Raw genomic sequence first — 25,833 nt, 5'->3', positions numbered from 1 at the left:
CTTTCTCTCTCTTCACTTTAGTAGAGAACAGCAGTAACAAATCGAGATGCCTCTTTTAAATACCACTCACACATGAAAATATAAGACCTTCAAATACCATTCTCAACCAACAGCCTGAAACAAATCTGACCACCACCAAGTCTCGGTGGCAACGGAGAACAGCAGCAGCAACACCGCCACCATGGCGGCGACGGCGAAAAAACACCCCCTGTTTCCGGCGACACAAACACCCCTTGTTTCCGGGCACAAAACACCCCCTGTTTCCAGCGACAACCCACGGCGGCGACGACGACGAACAGAGAGACGGAGAAAAACAGAGAGAGAAAGAAGTATCGGGGTTATGGAGGGAGCCTGACGGCGGATGCGCCGCCACTGAAGGCGGTGGCGGTGGGGGCTCACTGCGTAGGTCGCCGGCGCCGGTCAAATTCGAGCCGACAGCCCGATTTCTTTAGGATTTCTCCGGTAAGTTCTAAAACAACATTTCTTTTTCTCTTGAATCCATGTTCTACGGCCGTTGTGGTTATCGTTTCAGGTCATGATGTTCGATGAGCGATGATGACGTTAATGGTTATGACTGTTGGCCGGCGTCGGTTACGTCACGGCAGGCCTGTTGGATGGTCAACTGAAGTCAACCGCAGATCGTTAGGGGTTAGGGTTCGTTGGTTCAGTTGTGTGTCAGGGGATTATTTTGGGTTTGCCCAGTTCAGTTTCGGCTCGGATCTTGGTTCATTTCCGGTTCGACATAGGTCAGTTACGGTTCAGTCGGTTCAAGTTCGGTTCAACAAGAAAACAGGGCGGTGACACAGTTCAGTAGCGGGTGGGTTTTCGGCTCGTCGCGGTGCTACTCTGGTCAGTTTCGGGGTTTGGTTTGGGTCGAAACGATACTTTAATAACTTGTTACGTTTGGTATTTTGATAGAAATTTTATATATTATGTTTATATTGTTGAAAATTGTTGAGTTTTGAAAAGATAATGACAACCTGAGTTGTCGGCTTATTACAAAAACAGAGGAAACTCTGTCCGTTTTCCGTAAAAACGTAAAATCTAAATAGTTTAACATAAAATGTAAAGCGAAAAAACGTAAAACGGTCTCGGTTCGAGTCTTGCGGTTCGGTCTCGGTTTGAGTTGGTAGAATGTAGTGTAAAAACGTAAAACGTAAAAGGTAAAACGTAAAACGTAAAAGGTAAAACGTAAAACTTAAAACGTAAAACGTAAAACGTAAAAACGTAAAACGTAAAAACGTAAAACGTAAAACCTAAAAACGTAAAACATAAGACGTAAAAACGTAAAACCTAAAAACGTAAAACGTAAAATGTAAAAACGTAAAACATAAAAACGTAAAACGTAAAATGTATAACGTAAAACATAAAACGTAAAACATAAAACGTAAAAAATTGAGCTAAAAATATTTATCCCGTAAACCATAAATTTTTTTTTTGAAACAAAAAATGGGCCGTTCGGAACGTAAAAACGGCGTGAAAAAAACGGGGCTATATGGGGCGTAAAAAAAATTGGGCGGAGACGGAGCATAAAAAAATTGGGCGGAGACGGGGCGTAAAAAAATTGGGCGGAGACGGAGCATAAAAACGGCGCGGAAAAAAACGTGTAAAAACCGACGCTTGAAAAAACGGCGTGTAAAAAACAAGAGGCGTGAATGAGGCGCATAAAACGCAGCGAAAAAAAAGGGACCTAAAAAACGTCGCGGTAAAACGGGACGGCAAAAACCGGCGGGCAAAAAAAAATTCATTTTTGTTAAAAAAATCTGAATTAAAAAAAATGCTTTTAATAAAAAAATTTCTTCTTAAAAAATAAATGGTAATATAATAAAACAAAAAACTAATAAAAAATAATAAAGACAAAAGACAAAATAGAGTATTTTTTACTATAATACCCTTTTGAATTAAAATATTAAAGAAATAATAAGACAAAATGTATTTAATATTAATTTTTGTTACTTTCAATCTCATTCATCCATCTTCTTGATCTAAAGGCTAAAAGTGGTTCTCTCAGTTCTTACATAGTGGTTTTCATTTTAGTGGTCCCATATATATATATATATATATATATATATATATATATATATATATATATATATATATATATATATATATATATATATATATATAGGCTAATTATAAGGAGAAAACCCACTCCAGTTGACTAAACCCTGAAAACTCAAACATGTGGCTAGGATTGATCCACGTATGAATTTAGATTAAGAGTAGGCAAGGGCATAACCGTCTTTTTCCTTCTTTACCTTTTGAGATTTGTGTGACCCCTTTTGATGTGTAAGTCTGCACACACGCAGACCTTTCAACATTTCTTCTTCTTGTCAAGCTTTTCATTAATTACATTGGTATAATCTCTCTCCTCTTTCACATATCTTCTCTCACATATCATTTATTCCAACCAGAAATTAGAGAAAATCTGATCTAAACTTTGGTGATGAAGAACCAGATCTCGAACAGAGGCTGAAGGTTTGAGTTCGAACCAGGCAAAGATCTAGTGAAATTACACACTTTTTTACGTTTTTAAGGAGGCTGAAGGGTTTTGTTCGAAATTTTTGTTCAAGAAGAAGGTGAATATGTATGTTTTTAAGCTTTGTTTGCAAATCTGCAATTTTTTTACTCTGCATTTTTGTTGTGTTTTGTGGATCTATAACTTTTTTATTTTTTGTTCAAGAAGATGAAGGTTTTTAAGTTCTTGTTTTCTATATCTCTTGCTTTTTATTATTGATTTTATCAATTTTTTGTGTAAAATTTGTTGCAGATTCCTAAACAAATCGAAACAATTTGTTTTAAGTTCTTGTTTATTGAATTAAATCGAAGTTACTTTGCTTGTTTATTGTTATTAATTGTAGTTTTTTCTTGATACAATCATGAAGCAAAGTGAGTTTTGTATAATAAAGATAGAGTAAATTTTGTTAGATGAAACAAATGTGCTAGTTTACAAATGTGCTTGTTTATTGTGTTATTAATTGTAGATTTCTGCTATTTGTGACCAGGGTTTTCTTGTTCATATTTTTGTTTTGCGGTTGATTTGTGAAGTGTTTCGTGTTCAGTCCATAGATGTAAAATTGGGGATGTATGTTGTGCTGTTGTACGTTTGCTAGTTTTGTTTTGGAAGAGATTTTAGCTACTGAGTTTACATGCACACCAGGTGTTTGTTTTAATACCTCAATGAAAGATGCCCCTTTTTGTTTCAATTTTCGAAACAACTTTGTTTTCAGTGTTTAACTATGTAGTGTTTTGGAGCAGATCTCAGATTGTTCATTTGTTTAGAACATCAGATGATGGCCTTTGGTATTTTGTTCTACATATCTAAATCATATATTGAAATTGAACACTTGGTAAAATGATTGAACAGACCAAAGTAACCCCGTTGGTTTCACAATGTTTTGTTATCTACTTTTAGAATAGGTTGGTTTGAGGTTGTTAATTTGTTTAGAACATCAGATGAATCCTATATTATTACTTTTAGTGCTATTGACTTTTTAAAGTTGTTTTGTTTATTTTTCAGTTTACAGATTGGGAGGAATGGGAATTGAGAAAATATTAAAGGCTCGAATCAAGTCAAGCCACAGGTAGAGGTTGACTTCAAATTGGCAACCAAAGAGCATGAAGACTCAATTTCAGAAGAGGCTCGGATTACATAGGTTGGTTCTTCATTTTCATGTATTCAAGCTTAAATAAATTTGATTATAGCAGTTAAATGTGTCCTCAACAGATTATAGAGGTTGACCTACAAACGTTTATAGTTCATTCTTTTTTTTTTTTTAACTAAATTGCTGCATTAGTTATGGTTACAAATTTTTTTAATGTTTGTAGTTTGTTATTATTAGTTTTTTTATTGGTAGAGGAGGAAAAAAAACAGATGATGTGTTGGTTAGTTTGGTTAAAAATGTGGTAAACTTGTATTAACAATCCCATTTTTATTTTTTGTTTTTATGAAACAAGCTTTTATATTTTGTAGAAGGTAAAAACATGTGTGGTTACACTTGTATTAAGTTTTTATATATTTTGGAAGAGAAAAACATTCGAGATTACATTTTTAGAACACATAAAAAAATGCACCAGCATCTACACTTTTTGGTGACATCAAAAAATGTATCACCATGTTTTGTTTGCATTGTAGCAAAACGTGTTAAACTTGTATTGACAATACAGTAAAATGCATCAGTTTGTTAGGTTTCATGTTAGATACATCATTCCAACTATAGGCTTCTAACTATCTCCAACTATATTCAAATATATGATTTTCTTATCTCTATTTTTTCTTTACAATTCATCTACCTCTCAAAAAAGATGAAAAGGTGTTCATGTGGGAGGACTGCTACCATCCGGACATCATGGACAGATGACAACCCAGGAAGAAGGTTCTATTCATGTCTGTTTAAGGTAAAAATTTCGAACCCTGTTTTAATAAGTAAATGTATGTTCTAATCGTATTTTATCCCCATTATTTTAATGTAGCCCAGCAACTACCCTTTCATTGGTTGGGTCGACCCACTGATGTGCCTACGGTCAATAAGGATCATACCAGGTCTTTTGAGGAAAATCAACAACCTGCAAGCTAAACTGTTTGTCCGTGAGCAAGAAATTCGGAAGAAGAAGAGGGTTATATGGTTACTGATATTAGCGTTAGTGATTGGCAGCTTACTTGTTAGCATTGTTTGTTGTGATTAAGAAATAGGTGGTACTTAGTTGGATTATCCTTGTTAGTATGTTAATGACATTTGTAGTATGTACTTGTTGATGTTTGGTTGAATCTGGGAATTTTCTATGTTGTAGATTTTTTGGTTTTGTTTTTACCATGTTACATTTCTTTTTCCCTCAGATTTATGTAGACTTTTGCTGTGATGAATCTGAAAATTTTATATGTTATGGATTTTTTGGTTATGTTTTTACCATGTTACAATTTTTTTTGCCTCAGATTTTTGTACATTTTTGCTGTATCCGTGTTACATTTTTTTTTTCACTGAGATTTTTGTACATTTTTGCTCTATGTGTGTTTGATATGTGCTTTTGTTGAAGGTTGCTTAAATATCTTTTTTTTTTTCACGACAACGTTGTATGTTTTTTTAGATTTGATCACGTGACTCTTTTTTATTTATTATTTTTTCCTAAAGTGTGTAACTTGTGTAAGCTTTTTTTTAAGATATCAACTTTTTTTTAGTTTTTCGTTATGTTAGAAGTCAGTATTTGTTTAAATCATATAATAACGACACGATTTTTTTGAATAACATAGATTGGAAAAACATAGATTTAACACAATAGTTGAGTACATAATAACTTTAACACTAGATATGGTAAACAACATAGGATAAGGAAAGTAGCCCCTATATTGCATGAGAGAGGGAAAATTAGGACACATTTTTTTTCATACACATACTAGTAACTTCACGTAAACACCACTTTTTAGTCAAGAAACGATCTTGGAGTGCCAAATTCAATTTCAGTGCTGAGTGGTTCTTGGCTAAGCTCACTCTCCCACGGGTTGTGGTTGGCCCACGAGACAAGAGTGTTTGGAGAGTAACAAGAGTAATCATCATCTATAGGATCATCTTCGGGATCATCGGTAGTCTTTGGATCAACTGACGGAGGGTTCTCTTAGGTGGCATTGACTGGTTTAGCTTGGTCAGCGAGCACCACAGATGAAGAGTTTTTGACAGGGGTAACTTGTGTAGTGAAGTAAAATGATCCCCAGTCAACATCAAAAAGTGCCTCATCTAACCACATCGCTGAGTCGCTGTCCACTGAAATTAAGACACCAACTTTCAGATATGGTTTACATAATTTATAAACAAGGAAACAAGTTGTGTGTACATACCTATTAATTTCCTTTTCACACTTTTCTTTGCTTTGCTGTCCACTGAAAAAATAACCAAATAAAAAACTTATATAGTCTATTTTTCTCAATCAAAATTAACACACGAATCAGACCCCCCCCCCCCACCACAATTGATCATGTTTTCATCCCCAAAACCCCTAATGCTACCCTGTCATTAACAAAAAGCCAGATGTATGAAGAAACCGAGCACTTTAAAAACTGTTTAAAAGTTTATAGTCTCTATTTTTACACATCCCAAATATGTATTTCTAAAAGAAAATTCATAATTATCTAAAATTATCAACTTTCTTTTTAACAAGTGAGATTATTTGAAACAAAGAAAAAACCCTAATGGCACCTGCCATTAAGAAAACCCAAATGGGTATAAAGGAATTGAGCATTTTGAAAAGTCTTAAAAAACCCTATAATCTCAATTTTAAAACTCCCTAATCCTGTATAGCTAAAACAAAGTTGATAATTTTAGTCATCAAAGAAGCGACGCACCTGAAATCCCGTCGTTTTTAGCTTGATTATTTCCGGCGGTGACCGTTGAAATTCTCCGGTGATTGTTGAATATCTCTGGCGATCTTTGATATTCTACGGCGATTATGAAGATCTTAAGCGATTTTTGGCAGGTGATTGTGGGTATAGTTGAACATCTTCGTTGATTTGGGTATAGATCAAGAATGTTTGATGAAGATTTTTGGAAGAGAGAGAATTTGGTTTGATGTTTTGAAGTTTTGAAATGAGAGGTCTGTGCATATGCAGACTTTTTTCTTTCTTGTAAGAGATGAAAATATGTTTCCCATATTACCCTTAATGTACAATCAATGTATTAAAAAATACTGAAAATTGTAACTAAAGAAAGACATGACCCAAACTTAATCTCACCCATTTATTTAGTTTGATCAATGGTGATTAATGGGTTTTCAGGGTTTATTCAACTCAACCGGGTTTTCAATTTATCCTTGCCCTATATATATATATATATATATATATATATATATATATATATATATATATATATATATATATATATATATATATATATATATATATATAGCGCAGAGTTCAAATGAGAAGAAATTTTTTGTAAGAAGAAAAAAGAAGAGATTTCAACCAATAAGAATGCTTTATTTTATTTCATTTAATATAAGTATTTTATGTTACAATAAGGGTATATTGGTAAATATACATATGTCATTAATTTGTAGTCTTTCTCTTTAATAGCTAACTACATTAATTTTTTTGTAACTTATCTTCAATATGTATATTTTTTCAAAAAAATGAAATAAAATAATTTAAAGTGTAGGATAAATTACGAGTTGTGTAAGATACATTATGAGTTGTGTAGGATAAATTTTAAGGTGTAGGGTGAATTTCGAAATTTGTAAGATAACTTTTGATGTGTGTAGGCAAAAATAAGTTAGTGTGGAGGATACTAGTCTTTATGACTAATTAATTAGTTAAAAATGATAATAAATGAGATAAGTGAAAAACTAGTTAATGTTTTACAAAATTACCCTTTGTTCTTTTTCTTCTCAATTAAATTTTCTTCCCAAATAAACCTTCCCCTATATATATATATATATATGTATAGGGGACCGCTAAAATGAGAACCACCTCGAGTTGTAAGAACTGTGAGAACTACACCGTACGGGGCGAGGTGGACCAATTTTTTTTTTCATAAACGTAGATACATGTATTATAAGCATATTTGTAAAAAAAATTCAAAAAAAAAATGTCGTATGTGTAGTTTTGAGCACCACAAGTTTGTGTTTACGGGTACCGTAAATCTTCTAACCGGAAAATTTACGATGCCCGTAAACACAAACTTGTGTTGCTCAAAACTACACACACGACATTTTTTTTTGAATTTTTTTTACAAATGTGCTTATAATACATGCATCTACGTTTATGAAAAGAAAATTTGGTTCAACTTGGATCCGTATCAAATTGTTACCGTGGTTCTTACAACTCGAGCTGGTTCTCATTTTAGCGTGATTATATATATATAAGGTTAAAGACCCTTGTATTATATGGGGTGAATAAAAAAATATTAAACAATTAGTAATAAGATTTAGAAATTATAATTATGTGGAGGCTAAGGTGATGAGTTTCGGTTGTGAATGTGGTGGAATATCAAGGCAAACCCGACCTGAGTCACCAACACCCGCGGTAAAACTTTATAACCCAAAATGTTTTATCCTAGAACCCGTATAATATTATTAACCAGTGATATGAATGGGCAACAACGGATTGATTAAATGATTAAAGACTGGGTTTCTGGACTTCACATACGTGTCGTATAAAAGATTAAAAGGGTGATACTGGCTAGATTTCTACCGCGTAACCTATACTAGGGATGGGCTTTTTTTTACCAAATGCTCGTACTCGTACCCGTACCTGTATCGTACCCATACCCGTACCGATTTTAGGTACTTGGTACATGTATTGGTACCCAGTTTTATTGATTTTGGTATTCGGTACTTTCATTATTGGTACGGGTACGGGTAAAAAGTGGGTACTGGTACCGAATTTTATGAATTTTATGTAGACCTTTAAAAGTTTTTTTGTATTATGTTTTATTTCGTATTATGGTATTTATAGTACTCGTATTGATTTTACCTATATGGTATCCGTATCGTATTTGTATTTGTACTCGTATCAATTTTACCTATTTGGTACTCGTACTATATTGGTACTCATGTCAATTTTATCTATTTAGTACTCCTACAAGTGCTCAAAAACTAAATAAAAACAAATTGGTACTAAAGCGGGTATTGTACCAAAAATACCCATACCAGTACCCATACTCGTACTCGTACTCGTACCGTATCTATATATTTGGTACACAATTTTGTTCAAATTTGGTACCGGTATTTTCGGTACCGGTACGAGTATGTGTGCAGGTACTGTACCAATCCCATCCCTGACCTATATAAATACACACAACCTATTAACTATATATTTTTTGCATCACTTACCTTTAGTAAAGATCATATATAACTTCTATGATTTCATGGATATCCTTAATAAATTATGTAACATTTTATATCTTTTAAATATATTTATAACCAACTTGTGTGTTCATCGGGATAAGTTCAACTAATTAATATAAGAGAATGGTGAAAGGAAAAACATGAGGGTCTTACTAGTATGTCATGCGTTGATCGAAGCTCTGATGCTTTCTTAGGTTTAGCAATTACTTGGGCCGTATTTGGACGTTGTGTTTGCTCCTCCTTTAAGCAATATTATGAAGGAAAAAAATTAGCTATAAAAATTAGAAACTATAAATTGTTGGCAAAATTAGAAATTACTAATAACTCAAATTTTCCACACTCTCCTACTAATGTATAATTTTTTTTTATGGTACAGTTCTTTTATGTTGGTGTATATGGTAGACAATGAACAAGAAACGGTTTTCAAACAAGGAAATCTAAGTGGAGCAGATTATCGATGAAATCAAAAGCCTTGTTTTTTTTTTGTTCAAACATAGGTCGAAGTTTTAGTCCGCGATTGGTGTAAATTTAAGATTGTATAGTTTTTGATTTTGTTTACCTCATCGTGTTTTTGTTGCCCCTTTTTTTCTTTTAGGGGGTTGGGGTGAATGAAATTTACCTTTAAAAATAGGTAAACTCAAACTTTTCGTGTACATGTAGCCAACCACATAATTAATAGAATTTTCCAACGAACATCAATGGAAATTGTACAACCAAAGAATAGTTTGAATGCTTACAACAATGATTACAACGATTGATGAAATTTGAATGCTAAAAACACTTATCAACGATCGAATCAACCGAATAGAGTGATTCACTTCAAAATCACTTGAAAAAAATAAGAAATCGTATGAAATTAAACTGGGCTTGTAAAAAAAGTTGAACACGTTGATTGAGTGTTTGAGTAATTGATTGATGACAAAAATTGCACTATGATGTAGTGATCATAGAGATAGAAAGGTAAGAAAAGGTTGAAGATGACTGGTTTTAAAGATAGTGAGTTTTAAAGATGTAGGGAAAGAGAAAACCATAAGATGAGATAGGACTGACAAAATACACATCCCCTTTACTTTTTCAATTTTTTCACATGTCACAGCCTTCTTCTTTCCTAAAACTACAATTCTTTTACTTAAGCCTCTCCCATGATTTACAATTTCAAAGAATATACTTTACTGTTATTATTAATTAATTACCTTGTGTTTATTTAGTATAGTAATACTTTATTATTTTGTAGATATTATACATCATTTATTAAGATTTGTGTTTGACTGGTTTTCAATTAAAAAAAAAATATATTTAAAATCATTTATTATTTTTTCATCTCATATTTAGGCAAAAAATGTGTGCCTATCCTAATTTCGGAGATTTAACATCAAATTTTAATTCATATTCGGCTTCTTCCGAAAACAATTGTGATTTGCTTTTAACTTTAAGTGCATATCTTGATGATGAGTTTATTCTAAAACACTTTGTGATGGGCCTTCAATTGTATTTCTCGGCTATTCCTTTGACACGAATTACTAACTACAAAAGTAAGCATAAATTAATAAACCTAAGAAAATGATATGAGGTGGGTGAAAAGAAAAGAATAAAATGTCTTACATGATTGTTCTCTTCATTCAACCGAAGTTCCAATGTTTTCTCAAGTTTACTGACAACGTGGTCTATTTCTGGGCGTTGCACTCGATCCTCCTTTAAGCAGTTATTTTAGGAAGGGAATTAGTTATAAAAGCTAGAAATGAATGATAAAAACTTTATATTGGTGAAGCAAATAAAAAGAATACTAAGAAAAAATAATGCATATATATGTTACCTGGCTCATTTGAAAAAATAATGCTTTCTCAAGTTCCTTAACGACGACTTTCATAGTTGGACGTTCGTCTTGACTTTCTGCTACACACTGATTTGCAATTTCAATATATATTTCCAGAGAACCCTTGTTGGGTCCTTTATTAGGAATAAAACTGCTTTCACCAATTTCTTCCATTATTATATGATCTATTATGTTCTCTAGTGTTCCAGTGTTGTAACTTTGTCTTGCCATAGATACTAGCCCTTTGTCACCCTCCCTATGGTAAATCGGGTAATAGGCTAGTCTTCCGCATAAAATTTCCAACAAAACTACTCCAAAACTATAAACATCTGACTCTCTTTTTAGCGTACCACTCATCTCATATTCTGGATCTATGTAGTAATTTGTGCCAACAATGTTTGTGAGATGCAGAGCTTCACCATTTCGATTTGGAGGCAAGAATACAGAAAGCCCAAACTCAACAATCTTTGCCCTCAAATTCTCGTCTAACCCAATGTTGTCACTCTTTATATCACGGTTTATTATCATCTTTTGGGCATCCATCTCTGAGTGAAGGTAGTTCAATGCGTGTGCAACATCAATGCAAATTTTCAAACGTTTTTCCCACGTCAAAATATGCATGTCATTGACGTTTCCCAAATGATCACCAAGGTATCTATTGGAAATATTCTCAGTGACAAGGATCATCTCCGAACCTTCAACACAAAATCCAAGTAGAGTGATTATGTTATGATGCTTAACACTAGAAAGCATTTCAAGTTCTGTGAAAAATGCCCCCTCTCCTTGCTCGTCGTCTCTAGAAAGTATGCGTTTTATAAGTACAATATTGTGTCCCTTGAGTGGTTCACCTTTATTCATCGCTTCTATGGCAGAAGTTTTTTCATAATCAAAAGTTGCTCTATACAAATTACAATATGTTGTTTCTCCAATTTTGTATGTGTCTGAAAAATCATCCGTGGCCAATTTTATATCACGAAGATGAATCTTCAAGTGTTTCAAGTTCTCTATCTACATGTATGTAACAAAGGAAAAAAAGGTCATAACTTATATATACTTGTTAGAAAACATAACAAAGTTAAAAAGAAACGGTCATTATTTTGTTGACCCCTTTAGAAAATAAAGAGGACTTTGAATTGTTTTCTATTTCGAAGTTCATGTATAATATGTGTATCTAATCTAAATCTAAATCTAATCTAATCTAAGTATTAATAAAAGACTCCATTTAATCTCAGATACCAGTCTCTCCCACAATCTCTTATTTTTTGTTTATATTTTCTTTAATGGATTAATAGATTTAATCAAACTCATCTCCTTTTGTTTATATTTTCTTTAATGGATTAATAGATTTAATCAAACTCATCTCCTTCAATTTGAATTTTTGAAAAATTAATTATCTTTATTACTATTGTTATTATTATCTTTTATTACTATTGTTATTATTATCTTTTAAGTTTAAGAAGTATTGTATTTTTTTTTTTGGAGATAACGTTATTATATACTATTTTTCCAACTTTTAGCGTAATAGTACACCGTTAAAATATTTATAGGTTTCCATATTTGTTTACATCTTAGAGCATTCACCTTGAATTCTTTTCCCCTATCCATATAATTACACTAAAAATCATTAATTTTTGTTTCTCCTTCCAATTAAAAAATATTTTTAATACATTTATCATTACATTTTCTCCTCCCTTCACTCACAATTACTTACAAAATATTAAAAAAGTTATAATAGGTGAATAGTATTCTCGTATATTTATAGATGAAAAATAACATTTTCTCTATAATTCATTCACAGCCACTCACAACCAATCCTTATAATATAATTATCTCATTCAAATAAATATAAGAAATCCATTGTGAATACTCTTATTAATGCAAAATAAATAATATAAATTACATCGTAACAAAATTTACGTACAAGTTTTCTATACTTTTAGAAGAACAAATCTTACTTTTAATACACGATGTTAAAGAATGTTACGTGTCAAAATCATATCATCCCTGCAAAAATCGTTTCTACTCAAAGTTGATTTTTTTTATTTTTTAAATCCTGTTAATATCATATAATTTATTATTGCTTCTTTTAAAATCGTTACCTTAATATCCGCTCCTATTTCAAATATATTTTTAAAATTATAATGATAATGATAATGCTATTTTTTGTGATGAAACTTACTAAAAACTGTTCAATTCTATTATATTTATAATTGTAATAATAATGTTACTTTCGAATTAAATTGCCGAAAAATGTAGAAGCTGCGGATTTTAAGGTATTAAGATAGACAACATGATGTGTTTGAAACAAACTTTAAATTACTATGGAGAATAATTAAATGTAAACCCAAGTATGAGTTTAAATATTTTTCATAGTTAACCATATTACGTGATTAAACAATTTTAGCATTTTATTAAAAAACTTTTACATTTATCAATATAGCTTAATAATTTATTAATATAGTCAAACAGTTTTTTAAATTATACATGAGACAAGATAGGTTAATTTGTATTAAATTATACACGAGCCGTATAACATTATGCGAGCCATATAACATTATACGACCTACTATTTGTAATGTCAATTTATTTTATACGGCTTGTATAACGTTATACGGCCCGCATAAATGTAGTGATGTGATATTAAGATTTTGGGGTGTGGGATTATTAGGACCCAATTAATAAACTAGAATGTAAGATAAAAATAATTAGTATTGTCTTTTTTTTTTTTTTTTCAAACTTGGGTTAGGCCCACCCAGATCTGACCCAATCTATGGTCTCGATTTTCCACTTAATATATAAAGTTAATTAGGACAATCCTTGGTAATTAGAAAGATGAGTAAACTGTCAAAATGGTTCATGAGATTTGGTCACTTTTGCCACTTTAGTCCAAAACTTAAACCTTTTGAATCTGGGTCCATGTGGTTTCAATTTTGCTGCTATTTTCATCCAAAATCAAATTCTGGTCAGATTTTTCAGTTAACATCCAACTTTTTTGTCTATTTCCTCGCTTTTAAGGAACGACAAAATGGTCAATTTTTTTTAAATTTGACCATTTTAAACGTTAAAAGTCCATGTTACCCTTCATTAAAATGGAGAAAAAGGACAAAAAAACTGAATATTAACTGAAAAATCTGACCAGATTTTGATTTTGGATGAAAATGGCAACAATAGTGAAACCATAGGGACCCAGATTCAAAAGGTTTGAATTTTGGACTAAAGAGCACACTTTAAAAAGGTTCAAGAGTCTGCGTGGAAAGACATTGAGAGATGCTTTTGGGTTCTTAAACAACCATGACAATATTTGAGAAATCCTTGTCGTGCATGAACCAAGCAAAAAATGAGAGACGCTATGTACGCTTGTATAATCATGCACAATATGATTTTGGAAGACGAAGGAAAGGCGATATGCTAAAATTATGTACCGGACGCCGTTCAGGAGGAGCATCCGCAAGCGTCAATGGAAGAAAGAGGGAATAATGCACGAGAATTGCGTTACGAACCCCAGCATTCCACGTTAACGGTTGATCTGGTACAACACGCATGGTCGACTCAGTATATCCCAGCTGAGGAAGACGAAGATGACGAGAATGACGAAAGCGAAGACGGAAATTAATTTATCTTTTTTAGTATGATCGTTTTTATTTTTTTCATTTTTAGTATTGTAATTTTTTTATTTAATGAAATATTATTAGTTTTTAAATTAAAAAAATAATGATTCTGTAATGATTGGTTGGGGCATTATTGGGCATTATTTGTTGGAAGTTTTTTGGGTGTGAATGAAAGTCTCAATTGGTAATTCACTTTGTCCCACATTGGTGTGGGAACAAAAGGAAAGGTTATTTATAAGGTGAAACCTTGACCAAACCTTTGAAGTCTTATGACATGTTTTACCACAAGTTCTACCCGCACACGCAAGGGGGGGGGGGTTGCAAAAATTGATTTTCGGAACTGGAATTTGTTGAACTCGTGCGTGCCCGCGTGATGTAGTTTTTGCACAAGACTCATAACTATTTTCTTTTTAATGAGTTTTAAAAACTGAAATGGTATTGATGATTATTTATTTTTCGGTTTTAAACAGTCAGTTTTGAAAATCATTATGATGATCATTATTCTCTACACTAATGCCCATTATTTGGTCTTAATTCGTTGCAATAATGACCAGAGATCGCTTATGGTTCTATGGCTATAAAACCAGACCAAGCTAAACAGTTTAGACACACCAACACACATCTTCTTCTCTCTCAGTTTCTGCAACATTGCTCCTTTTTCTTTTTCAGCCAAGTATTCAAGTCCGGCAATGCGCTGTTACCACTTCGAATCGGCGTACCCTGGGAACAGACCGTGAATCTGTTTAAGGGAATTGTGTCAAACACAATCCCAGTTCGTTGTTACTGTTTCTTTTTTTCCGGTTTCTTCTATTTCAGATTTCATGTTCTTATCAGCAGGTTACTAACAAACTTAAACAAATTATATTCCCGATTGTTCCTGTCTCCTTTTCTTTTTCAGAATGGAATCCCAGCCCATGAACACAGCTGTTTCTGCAGTCATGACTTCTGCTATTGTTGTAACAACCAGTTTGGTTGCACCACTGCCTAATGCAGTAACTTCGCATGTTGAGAAACCAGAAAAATTCATTGGTGTGAATTTCAAACAGTGGCAACAAAAGATGTTCTATTATCTGACCACTTTGAACCTAGCACGGTTCTTGACTGAAACCGTTCCCCATGTTGATGAAGGGGATATGGATGATCAATCAGTGAGCGCGGTTCATCCTTGGAATCATTCGGATTTCTTGTGCCGCAACTATATCTTGAATGGTACAGTTGATACGCTTTACAATGTGTGTTGCAAAGCCAAGACTACTAAATAATTACGGGAGTCTTTGGATTGCAAATACAAAACAGAAGATGCAGGCACTAAGAAATTCATGTTGGCTAAGTTCTAGGATTTCAAAATGATAGAATCTAAAACTGTCATTAGCCAAGTCTAAGAACTTTAAGTGATTCTCCATGATATTCATGCGGAAGGAATGGTGCTCAGCGAGACATTCCAAGTTGCTGCTATGATCGAAAAGCTACCACAAAGCTGGGTTGATTTCAAGAACTATCTCTAGCATAAGCGAAAGAAAATGACCATCGAAGATCTTGTTGTTCGCCTTCGCATTGAAGAAGACAACAAAGTTTGAGAATCAACTAAATCGGAAAATCAAAATCGTAAGGAGCGACCGGGGAGGTGAATATGTTTCACCTTTCATTGATGTGTGTGCAAAAAAAATGGAATCATAAATGAACTCATGGCTCCTTACTCCACCTAATCAAATGGCATAGCAGAATGGAAAAATCTCTCTTTGAAAGAAAGGATGAATGCCATGATGATAAGTTCTGGGATGAGCCAAAACATGTGGGGGGAAGCAATCTTATCGGCAAATTATGTGTTGAACATGATACCCAATAAGAAGAAAGATGTAACGCCATACGAATTATGGACGGGAAAGACACCACCATATAAACACTTGAAAGTGTGGGGGTGTCTAACCAAGGTGGTGGTCACGCCACAAAAGCGCCTACTTATAGGACCCGAAACAATGGATTGTGTATTTATAGGATACACCCGTCCTTATTGTACTGTCCTTCAAAAATGTCCCTAATTTATCCATACGTGAAAACCCGGAGCCCTAAAACCCTAACCAGCTTGAAAAATCAAGAAAACAAGAAAAATGGGTTTTAGGCGGGCTGCGTAAGGGATAGCTTAACCTTACGCGGGCCGCTACAACTTATTGATCAAACCGGATAAGTTTTAGGAGTCCAGGCGGGCCGCGTAAATGTTAAACATATCCTGACGTGGGCCGCGTCAACTTAAAATTCAACCGGATACATATTTGGGCCACGTATAGCCCATCTGTCAAACCTAGCCCATGACTAACCAGACCTACGCCTAGACTAGGCGGCATCGCGGGCCGCGTAAATGTTACCTTTAGGTTTACTCGGGTCGTGTGAAACCTAAATTCAGGCTATAAAGAGCCTAGCTCAGGGGCTTTCATTCTGTGTCAAAAGTTTTGATCGAAAACGAAGATATACTGTCCAAAACTATATTTTCATATAGTGAGGTGCTGCCATAATACCGGGTATTAACTCGATCGCTGCTACCATTAAATATCCGATCGATTGAAACTATCCAATGGATGTTTAAGTGTTGCCCGCATTAGGGTTATACTTTGTCATTCGTTGTGAGAGTTGTATCTCGTGAGTTATCGTATATGTTGTATTAGTTACTAACCTGGTTCGTGTGCATTATTGTTTAAACTAGGTTATTTGGCTTACCATTAGGCAAAACCCTGCCCGTATAAACTTGCAATGTGAGTCATTCTCTTTTTACCAAGTTTGTTTTCAAAATCATATTGTTTTAAAGTTATAATTACAGGGATTAAGTTTATGTAATCTTTCAATTACTGCCGGTATGTGGGGTTTTGTATACATTACTTATTTCCCGTCACCATTGGACAACAAGTTAGCCAATGGGTGATCTGACCATAGTCACAGAAACGAGTCGAGTGACAAATACCGATTTAGGGTAATTGGTTGATAGAAACATTGTAATCTCCCTTAATACTTAATACTGTGAATTATAACAAACGTGTATTTCTATTAAAATGAATGATTCACTCAGTATTTCTCCGCTGACAAAATATTTTACAACATGTTTCAGGTGACCTACTGTGTATCAAGTACCGGTGCTATGGAGCACTCCCAAGCTTGAAGTAGTGGCTCGAATAAATAAATAAATAAACATGTTTTGTAAAATAAAGGAATTATGAAATTCCTCCACAGTATATTAAGGGGCTTATCCCGAATTATAAATAAATAATACTCGGGCATTTTCAAGTTTAAACGATCCGGTCAAGACTTCCGCTGTAAAAATAAATACCACGGGTTTTCTGTCCCGCGGCTCATGGACCGGTTCAAACCGGGCGCGGGGGCCGTGACAGAAAAAGGTGGTATCAGAGCCACTGGTTTAAGCCAATTGAGTATTTAGAAATACTTAATTTATCTGATTGCCATTCTGTGATTTTGTGAAACTTTAGTTTACAAAATGTTAACTTAGGATTGTGTGTGTCTTCGTATGTGCTAACGGCATGAACGAACTATCAGAAGCCCTACAGAATATTTCAATCCATAGTATAGATATGGATATCACCAGTATTACCACTGGATACCAGGCAGATGTGGAGGAGCCTATGGTATTTAAAGCCCAACCTCAGGAAAAACCTAAAGTAGCGAAAAAGAGACATGGGTGGGTAGGTTGGAGGTGTGTACGCAGGAAGAAGCCAGCAACACAGAAAGCCATGAAAAAGGAAGACCCAAAGATAAAGGAAAGGGAATAGAAACTGGTGAGAGTTCCAGGCAAAACCAGGAACCACTATCTTGGGAAGAAGAGCTGGACCGTAAACTGTCACTAGGTGACATCATCGGACCTGCCGATGAAACTCTCTTTAACTACCCAGCAGAAGCCCCACTGCCTGTTAACCTAGAACCTGCCATTCCAGACCCTATTATGCACCCTAGACCTTTGCAAGGAGCATTAGAGAAGTGGTGGACTGCCGACTGGCAATTTCAGAACATTATGAATAACCCTAACAATTTTCTCCCTCAATTCGACCCGGAACCTATACCAAACCCACCAATGAGTAACGAAAACTTATCTGAACTCCACCACTACGGCGAGGAGTTGGTGGATGCAGGAAAATAGGATTCGGGAGGTAGGAGAACAGATCTCCTGGAAGTACGACGAGAGGGAACGTCGTTTCTAAAAAGCCAGTTAACAGGGATTGGATGGGGTGGTGTGGTTGTAGTGTATAATAATAGTAATAGTAAAATATAAATCTTGTAAAATAGTCTAAAAATAAAACGTTGTAAGATCATCAGTGTGTACGGATGCATACTACTAAAAATATATCGAATAGTCGCAAAGACGACAGTTTTGGCTGTACATGTTTGTGTGATTATTTGTTTCTTTATTTGTCTTTTCGTGTTATTTAACTACTTGTTAATGTACAGAATGGGTAAGCAAAAGCTTTCGGATATTTACCATCAACTAGATAATGCCCAAAAGACTAAGAGAACCTCGTCCCAACCAAATTCCTCAAAATATTCAGTGAATACTAATGAAGGAATATTTATTTGTAAGGCACACTATGAAAACCCACTTACTCCCAAGAAGAGAGATTGGATTATTAGAAAAAAGCCAAGAGAAAGTAGGGACATCCAATTCAAAAGAAGTGATAGTTAATAAGGAATATCAGAAAATAGGTAAAAACCCGCCATGAGAATTAGTAACAAGTACCAGTGCTATGGAGCACTCCCAAGCTTGAAGTAGTGGCTTGAATAAATAAATAAGTAAACATGGTTTGTAAAATAAAGCAATTATGAAATTTTTCCACTGTATATTAAGGGGCTTATCCCGAATTATAAATAAATAATACTCGGGCATTTTCAAGTTAAAACTATCCGGTCAAGACTTCCGCTGTAAAAATAAATACCACGGGTTTTCTGTCCCACGGCTCCTGGACCGGGTCAAACCGGGCACGGTGGCCGTGACACTTAAGGTCCATATCGTTTTCTTGTGCATGATTCTAAGAACCCTGGAATATGTAATGGCACCATAATAGAATCTAAGGGCGCATCATGGTTTGAACATGTGTTACCATGCTTAGGCAAAAGTGAACCAAGTTTCACTGGACCGGTTGAGGAAATTATTCTAGAAAATGAGGTTGCAAATAATGAACCTCGAGAACAATCAAAGACTGAGGATGTTGAAATCAGAAAGAGTAAACGGTAATGGACTGAGAAATCCTTTGGCCCCGACTTTCTTACCTATATGATAGAATAGGAACCTCAAATGTACCAACAAGCGGTAAATTCCTCAAAAGGACCTCAGTGGAGGGAGGCCATCAAAAGTGAGATAGACGCTATCTTACAAAATCATACATGGGAAATAGTGGATCTTCCTCAAGGATGTAAACCACTAGGATATCGATGGATCTTCAAGAAGAAGATGAAACCAGATGGAACCATCAATAAGTACAAGGCAAGGTTGGTGATCAAAGGATATAAACAACGAGAAGGTTTAAATTACTTTGATACATATTCTCCATTTACGCGAATAACATCCATCAGGTTGGTGCTTGCCATTTCCACCATTAGAAATTTGGAAGTTCACCAAATGGATGTGAAAACAACTTTCTTGAATGGAAATCTAGAAGAAGAAATTTACATGGAACAACCTGAAGGCTTCACATCCATTGGGCAAGAAAAGAAAGTGTGTAATCTTGTGAAATCCTTGTATGGATTGAAACAAGCTCCAAAATAATGGCATCAAAAGTTTGATCATGTCATGCTTGATGCTGGGTTCAAAATCAATGAATGTGACAAGTGTGTATATGTGAAGGACACATCAGATGGATATTTCATTCTTTGTCTATATGTATATGATATGCTCATTGCTGGAAGTGATGAAAAAAATCATAAAATCTACAAAGAACATGCTAAAAGCAATATTTGACATGAAAGACATAGGTTTGACGGATGTGATTCTGGGAGTTAAAATCACACGAACCCAAAGTGGACTTGTTTTAAGTCAATCCCACTATGTGGACAAAATTCTTGAGAAGTTTAATGCAAATGACTCTAATGTAGCTAGAACTCCCATTGACACAAGTCAAAATCTAGCCAAGAATAGAGGTGAACCTGTTAACCAGTTGGAATACTCAAGAATTATTGGTAGCTTGATGTATCTTATGAGTTGTACTAGACCAGACTTAGCATATGCTGTGAGCAAGCTAAGTAGATACACGAGCAACCCAAGTTCAATTCACTGGAACAGTATCATCCGGTTGCTTCGTTACTTAAGATACACTCGGGAATACGGGTTGCACTATAACAGATATCCAGCAGTTATAGAAGGAAACTACGATGCAAATTGGATATCGGACACAAATGATTCCAGAGCAACAAGTGGGTATTTATTCACACTTGGAGGTGTAGCTATATCGTGGAAATCGTCAAAACAAACGGTTATTGCTAGATCCACGATGGAGTCAGACTTCATTGCTTTAGATTAAGTAGGTGAAGAGGCAGAATGGCTATGTCAATTTGTTGAGGATATACCAAGATGGCCTAAGCCGGCATCAACCATTTGTATACATTGTGATAGCCAATCGACAATTGGCAGAGATCGTAACACAATGTATAATGGTAGGAACAGACATATCAGACGTAGACATAATACGATACGACAACTAATCTCTACAGGAATTATCATTGTTGACTACGTGAGGTCAAAGGATAATATCGTGGATCCGCTAACAAAAGGCCTAAGTAAAGAGTTAGTTCAGAAGTCGTCTCTGGGAATGGGACTGAAGCTTTTGAAAAATTAAGTTCATATGATAGAAACCTAACTCAAAAGACTGGAGATCCCAAGAACTGAGTTCAATAGGAAAGCCTAATTGTATGAATGAGTGAGGTCACTATAGGGAATAACCCTACGTATTTAAAAGGGAGTTTATTACAAAGCTTAGTAAACTTCCTAGTCCATTTCCTAAAAATGACATGTGTGAGGCTAAGCCTATGGCTTTTAATGATTCGACTAAGGTAACCATACATAGTGAATCACCTATGTGAGAGAGAAGTGGGGTCGCTTCGAAGGGTATTGTTGTGGCACAATACTTAATGGCTCTTGCAGAACCAGGCTCATGTTCATGTCCATAACGAACATAACTATGAGGACTTGACGTTGTCAGGGAGAGTCTTGTGTGAAGTGTATTGTTGTCTACATAAACGGTAGAGGAGTTCAAAGACATCAATGTCTACTCAGAGCCAGTAGGCTGCACTTCATGAGCAAAAGTTCAAAGGGTAATACCTACCTATCGTATGCAAAACTCAACTGTTGAAATCAAATTGGAATAATGTTGTTTCTGTGATCGACCTCCATTCATGTGGGGGATTGTTGGAAGTTTTGGGGTGTGAATGAAAGTCTCAGTTAGTAATTCACTTTGTCCCACATTGGTGTGGGAACAGAAGGAAAGGTTTTTTATAAGGTGAAACCTTGACCAAACCTTTGAAGTCTTATGACATGTTTTACCACAAGTCCTACCCCCGCGCGCGCAGTGGGGGGGTGCAAAAATTGAGTTTCGAAACTGGAATTTGGTTGAACTCGTGCGTGCCCGCACGTCCTGCAGACACGAATACAGCTCCGAAAACCCGGGCCCGCATGAGGCAGTTTTTGCACTCGAGACACATAACTGTTTTCTTTTTAATGAGTTTTAAAAACTAAATTAAAACTGAAATGGTATTGATGATTATTTATTTTTCGGTTTTAAACAGTCAGTTTTGAAAATCATTATAATGATCATTATTCTCTGCACTAATAACCATTATTTGGTCTTAATTTGTTGCAATAATGACCAGAGATCGGTTATGGTTCTATGGCTATAAAACCAGATCAAGCTAAACAGTTTAGACACACCAACACACATCTTCTTCTCTCTCAGTTTCTGCAACATTGCTCCTTTTCTTTTATAGGCAAGTGTTCAAGTCCGACAGTGCGCTGTTACTGCTTCGAATCGGCATATCCTGGGAACAGATCGCGAATCTGTTCAGGGAATTGTGTCAAACACAAGCCCGCTTCGCTGTAACTATTTCTATTTCTTTTTCTGTTTTTCCGGTTTCTTCTGTTTCAGATTTCAAGTTCTTATTAGCAGGTTACTAACATTATTCCACTACGCCCCTTTTGTAAAAACGCCCAATAATGCCCTCTTGCTGACTGAACTGACACATGACGGAAAACGCCCAAGGGTGGGGACATTATTCACTAAACAACTACACATGGTCCGAGAAGATTGAAAAGATCTGTGGGATCCAAAGAAAAAGAATTCCGTGTGAAATTGATAAGTGGTAAAGATTTGTGTGATCGGAGGAAGGATATTGTGTGGTGTAGAGAAAGAACAGCCGGATCAGCATGATCGGAAAAATCTGTGTGATTTTGTAGACTTCTAGACTTTTTTTGTGGAAACATGTGGACAAACCAAGGATATTGTGTGGTGTAGAGAAAGAACGTTTAAGCATTATACATGCTCTTAATGGTTCAGACCTCTCTTACTGGTTCAGCACTTAACCATTCAGATGTTGTCAAACAGCCCCTTAAATGAAAAATAATTTAAACGGGAAATAAAGTAATAACATCCAAGCAAAAGTAAAAAAAAAATGGGTCTTACAAGATTTAAACGTTGAACTTGTTGAACTTGTTGAAGTTGAAAATCTTCATGAGATTCCACTGCTTTCTCAAGTTCGTTGACAATATTGTTTGTATCCATACGGTTTGTTCGCTCCCCATTTATGCAAGAATATGCTACTTTTGAGTATATTTCGAGTGAATGCGGGGACATTTGATTCCGCAGAGCAGTATGGATTATCTCCTTTAGCATTTCTTTTTCATACTGATGTATGGCCAATGGAGCTAGTAACCTATTAGCATCCTTCGGAACAAATGCTTTCCTCCCGCACAAAATCTCGAATAAGACGACACCGAATGAGTAGATGTCCGACTTGTAGGTCACACCTTTGGTCTTTTCAATTTCCGGGTCCACATACCCTATTGTGCCAATAGGTTCAGAAAGGATGACCCGGTCCATTCGGTTAAGTGATTGTTTGATGGAAACTTTAAAACCGGATAACTTCGGTTCCCAGTTCTCATCTAATAAAATTGTTGAGCTATTGATATTAAGATGTATAATACCATAGCCACGTCCCTCGTCATAATGGAGGTAACTCAACGCACGAGCCACGCCTACACATATCTTCAATCTTTGCGTCCATGTGAGGTTCGGGTTGCTTAGATGCTCCTTGAGACTTCCATTTTTGGCCTCATACGTGGTCACAATGATCTTCTCATGTTTTTCATCACAAAATCCGACAATAGAGACTGTATTTGGATGCTTGAGATCAGAAAGCATTGAAACTTCGGTCCAGAACTCGACGACTCCTCCACCGTGCTTGCGATCTAACCTCAGCGCAGAAATGGTGATCAACTCCCCGGACCGCTGGAGTTGTCCTTTGTATACATGTCCCAATCCACCGCCTCCGATGATGTTATCATGATGAAAGTTGTCGGTGGCCTTTACTACGTCTTCAAGTGGGATTTGTAAGTGAGCAAACTTGGGGATTGTTGTTGTCATGTTTCTGTTTATAAAGTAAAAAAAAAGAGTGAAAAATCAGCAACCACACTATATAGGAAACGTTTTGAAGCAATTTGTTTTAGAAAAAAAAATCTGTTAACCGGGTTAGTAATCCCTGGTTCTGGTGTAGTTGATTTACCAAAACCACCTCAGCAACAAACATTTTGTCAAAAAGGGTCGAACCTGGTGATGAGTAGAAAAGGAGCAGCAGATATGAAGAGTAGCAGCGAGCGGTGGTGAAAGAGAAGGAGATAATATATAGTAGCAGCAGCAACAGCCGGATCTGTAACTGCAGCGGCAACAGCAAGTGATCGAGTGGGCAGCCGGATGTGAGAGGATATTGGGTTGAAAGGTCGAAGCTGGTGATGGGTAAAAACCGATATGAAAAGGAGTAGCAGAAAAGACAGCGGACAACAACGGTAAACGAGATCTGAAGAGTAGGGGCGAGTGGTGGTGAAAGAGATGTGGATAACAATAGTAGCAGCAGCAACAGAAAGTGATGGAATGGGAGCCGGATGAATGTGAGAGGATGTGAGAGGATGAAAGGAATGATGGGTAAAAGGCAAAGTTGGTCAATGAAAAAGCAGGGGAAATGATGGTACTAAATAGGACATCACGAGTGTTGGAGTGTTGCAGGTACCTTCCTGCAATTTCCCAAATTTAATATAATAATACAATTTTAAATTGGGGAAAGTGAATATGGTGCTCTCACACATTAAGCTTAGGTGTGAAACCTACTAAAACTACGTTGTTTTGATTAAAAACCCTAAAAATTAAAACAAAACACCCTTTTTTATTCCTGTCGTTTTCCATTGATGTAGTCACTTTTTGTTTTTCACAAGATCAATCTAAAAAGTGGCACTTTAGATTATCCAGAATACCGTAAAATTGAATCCTTTGTATTTTTATCATTTATTTTCATTCAGTCTAAGCCAAAACTCCTTCATTCTGCATTTCAGTATAGCAACGACTTTTTTTTTGTTCGACGATGTGATAGCTCTATTTCAATTTACACCATCTACTAATTTGGATTTAATGTTACTATGTTAGTATAAAGGATTCACCTATAGTATTTTTACAAGTAGTTATTATTCAATTACAAAACTAATTTGTTTTCTTTCGGTGGTTTGTATACTGGGATTAAAATGACATTGAGAAAGAAAGATAAATGTGTAATGCATCAAGAAAGAGGCATTCTTCATACTGATACTGAGAAAGAAAGATAAATGTGTAATGCATCACGAAAAGGCGTTCTTCATACTGATAATTCAATGGACAAAGAAAGGATAAAATGTGTGTTTTGTTTTAATTTTTAGGGTTTTTAATCAAAAGGACGTAGTTTTAGTGGGTTTCACACCTAAGCTTAGGTGTGTAACAGCACCATATTCACTTTCCCCTTTTAAATTTTACGGTTTTCTTTTTACTATAGATTGTTGCAAAGGTTGCGTGATGCTACTGCGACACCTTAGTTGTTTATAGCTTAAGTCAGGTTACGTGATGTATTAACCATATGAAAACATGTGTTTCGACATATCCGATCTAAAACATTGAGGTTACAAAAAAGGGAATCAAACCCGAGTTGGTTCATTTAGTAAGCGTTCCACCTAACCACTACATCACCACTACCTTAGCATTAAAACTTAGTGGCGTCAAAATGTACAATAACTTGAATTTATACCGCCGAATGAAGCTGTATTATATTTGAACAGACTCGTTTCCGAACACGGTTTACGTCAAGACGTAGACCAACCGAAAACGTTTGCAAAAACAAGCATGAAAACGTATTATATTTGACCAAACTCGTTTCCAAAAATAATTATGTCAAAACGCGAATTTATATCATTTACGAGTAAAACACCGGTACCGGTATATTCGGTACAGGTACCTACTTTTTCCGTTTTTCTCGGTACTGGATACTTTCGCTACCAAACACGTACCGTGCTCATCCCTATTCTAAAAT

The 25,833-nt window shown here is 35.2% G+C and overlaps 1 protein-coding gene and 2 long non-coding RNA genes across 4 annotated transcripts; 2 read left to right on the top strand and 1 right to left on the bottom strand.

Annotated features, from left to right (window-relative positions):
- On the top strand, window positions 1-951 carry LOC118484358. Its single transcript, XR_004873449.1, has 2 exons — window positions 1-462; window positions 533-951. It is a non-coding gene; the product is annotated as an uncharacterized LOC118484358 (long non-coding RNA).
- A 1,210-nt stretch (window positions 952-2,161) lies between these two features.
- Window positions 2,162-4,811, top strand: LOC118484357. Of its 2 annotated transcripts, none has more exons than XR_004873447.1 (4): window positions 2,162-2,587; window positions 3,521-3,656; window positions 4,306-4,398; window positions 4,474-4,811. It is a non-coding gene; the product is annotated as an uncharacterized LOC118484357 (long non-coding RNA). The 2 variants fall into 2 exon arrangements; XR_004873448.1 differs by having other exon boundaries at window positions 2,163-2,579.
- A 418-nt stretch (window positions 4,812-5,229) lies between these two features.
- Window positions 5,230-24,441, bottom strand: LOC110896723 (dual specificity protein kinase zak2-like). The gene is made up of 8 exons (XM_035980393.1): window positions 24,057-24,441; window positions 22,914-23,877; window positions 10,646-11,653; window positions 10,435-10,524; window positions 8,986-9,072; window positions 6,335-6,427; window positions 5,831-5,872; window positions 5,230-5,756 (listed from the first exon to the last, which is right to left on the bottom strand). Exons 2-7 carry the CDS (start codon window positions 23,871-23,873, stop codon window positions 5,846-5,848), a joined length of 2,265 nt encoding a protein of 754 aa, XP_035836286.1. The 5' UTR covers window positions 23,874-23,877; window positions 24,057-24,441; the 3' UTR covers window positions 5,230-5,756; window positions 5,831-5,845.
- Window positions 24,442-25,833: the final 1,392 nt, after the last annotated feature.

The sequence above is a fragment of the Helianthus annuus genome, chromosome 11 (genome assembly GCF_002127325.2).
Source record: "Helianthus annuus cultivar XRQ/B chromosome 11, HanXRQr2.0-SUNRISE, whole genome shotgun sequence".
NCBI lineage: Eukaryota > Viridiplantae > Streptophyta > Magnoliopsida > Asterales > Asteraceae > Helianthus > Helianthus annuus.
The sequence above is the reverse complement of the archived record's forward strand: the minus strand, read 5'-3'. Positions and strand labels throughout refer to the sequence as shown.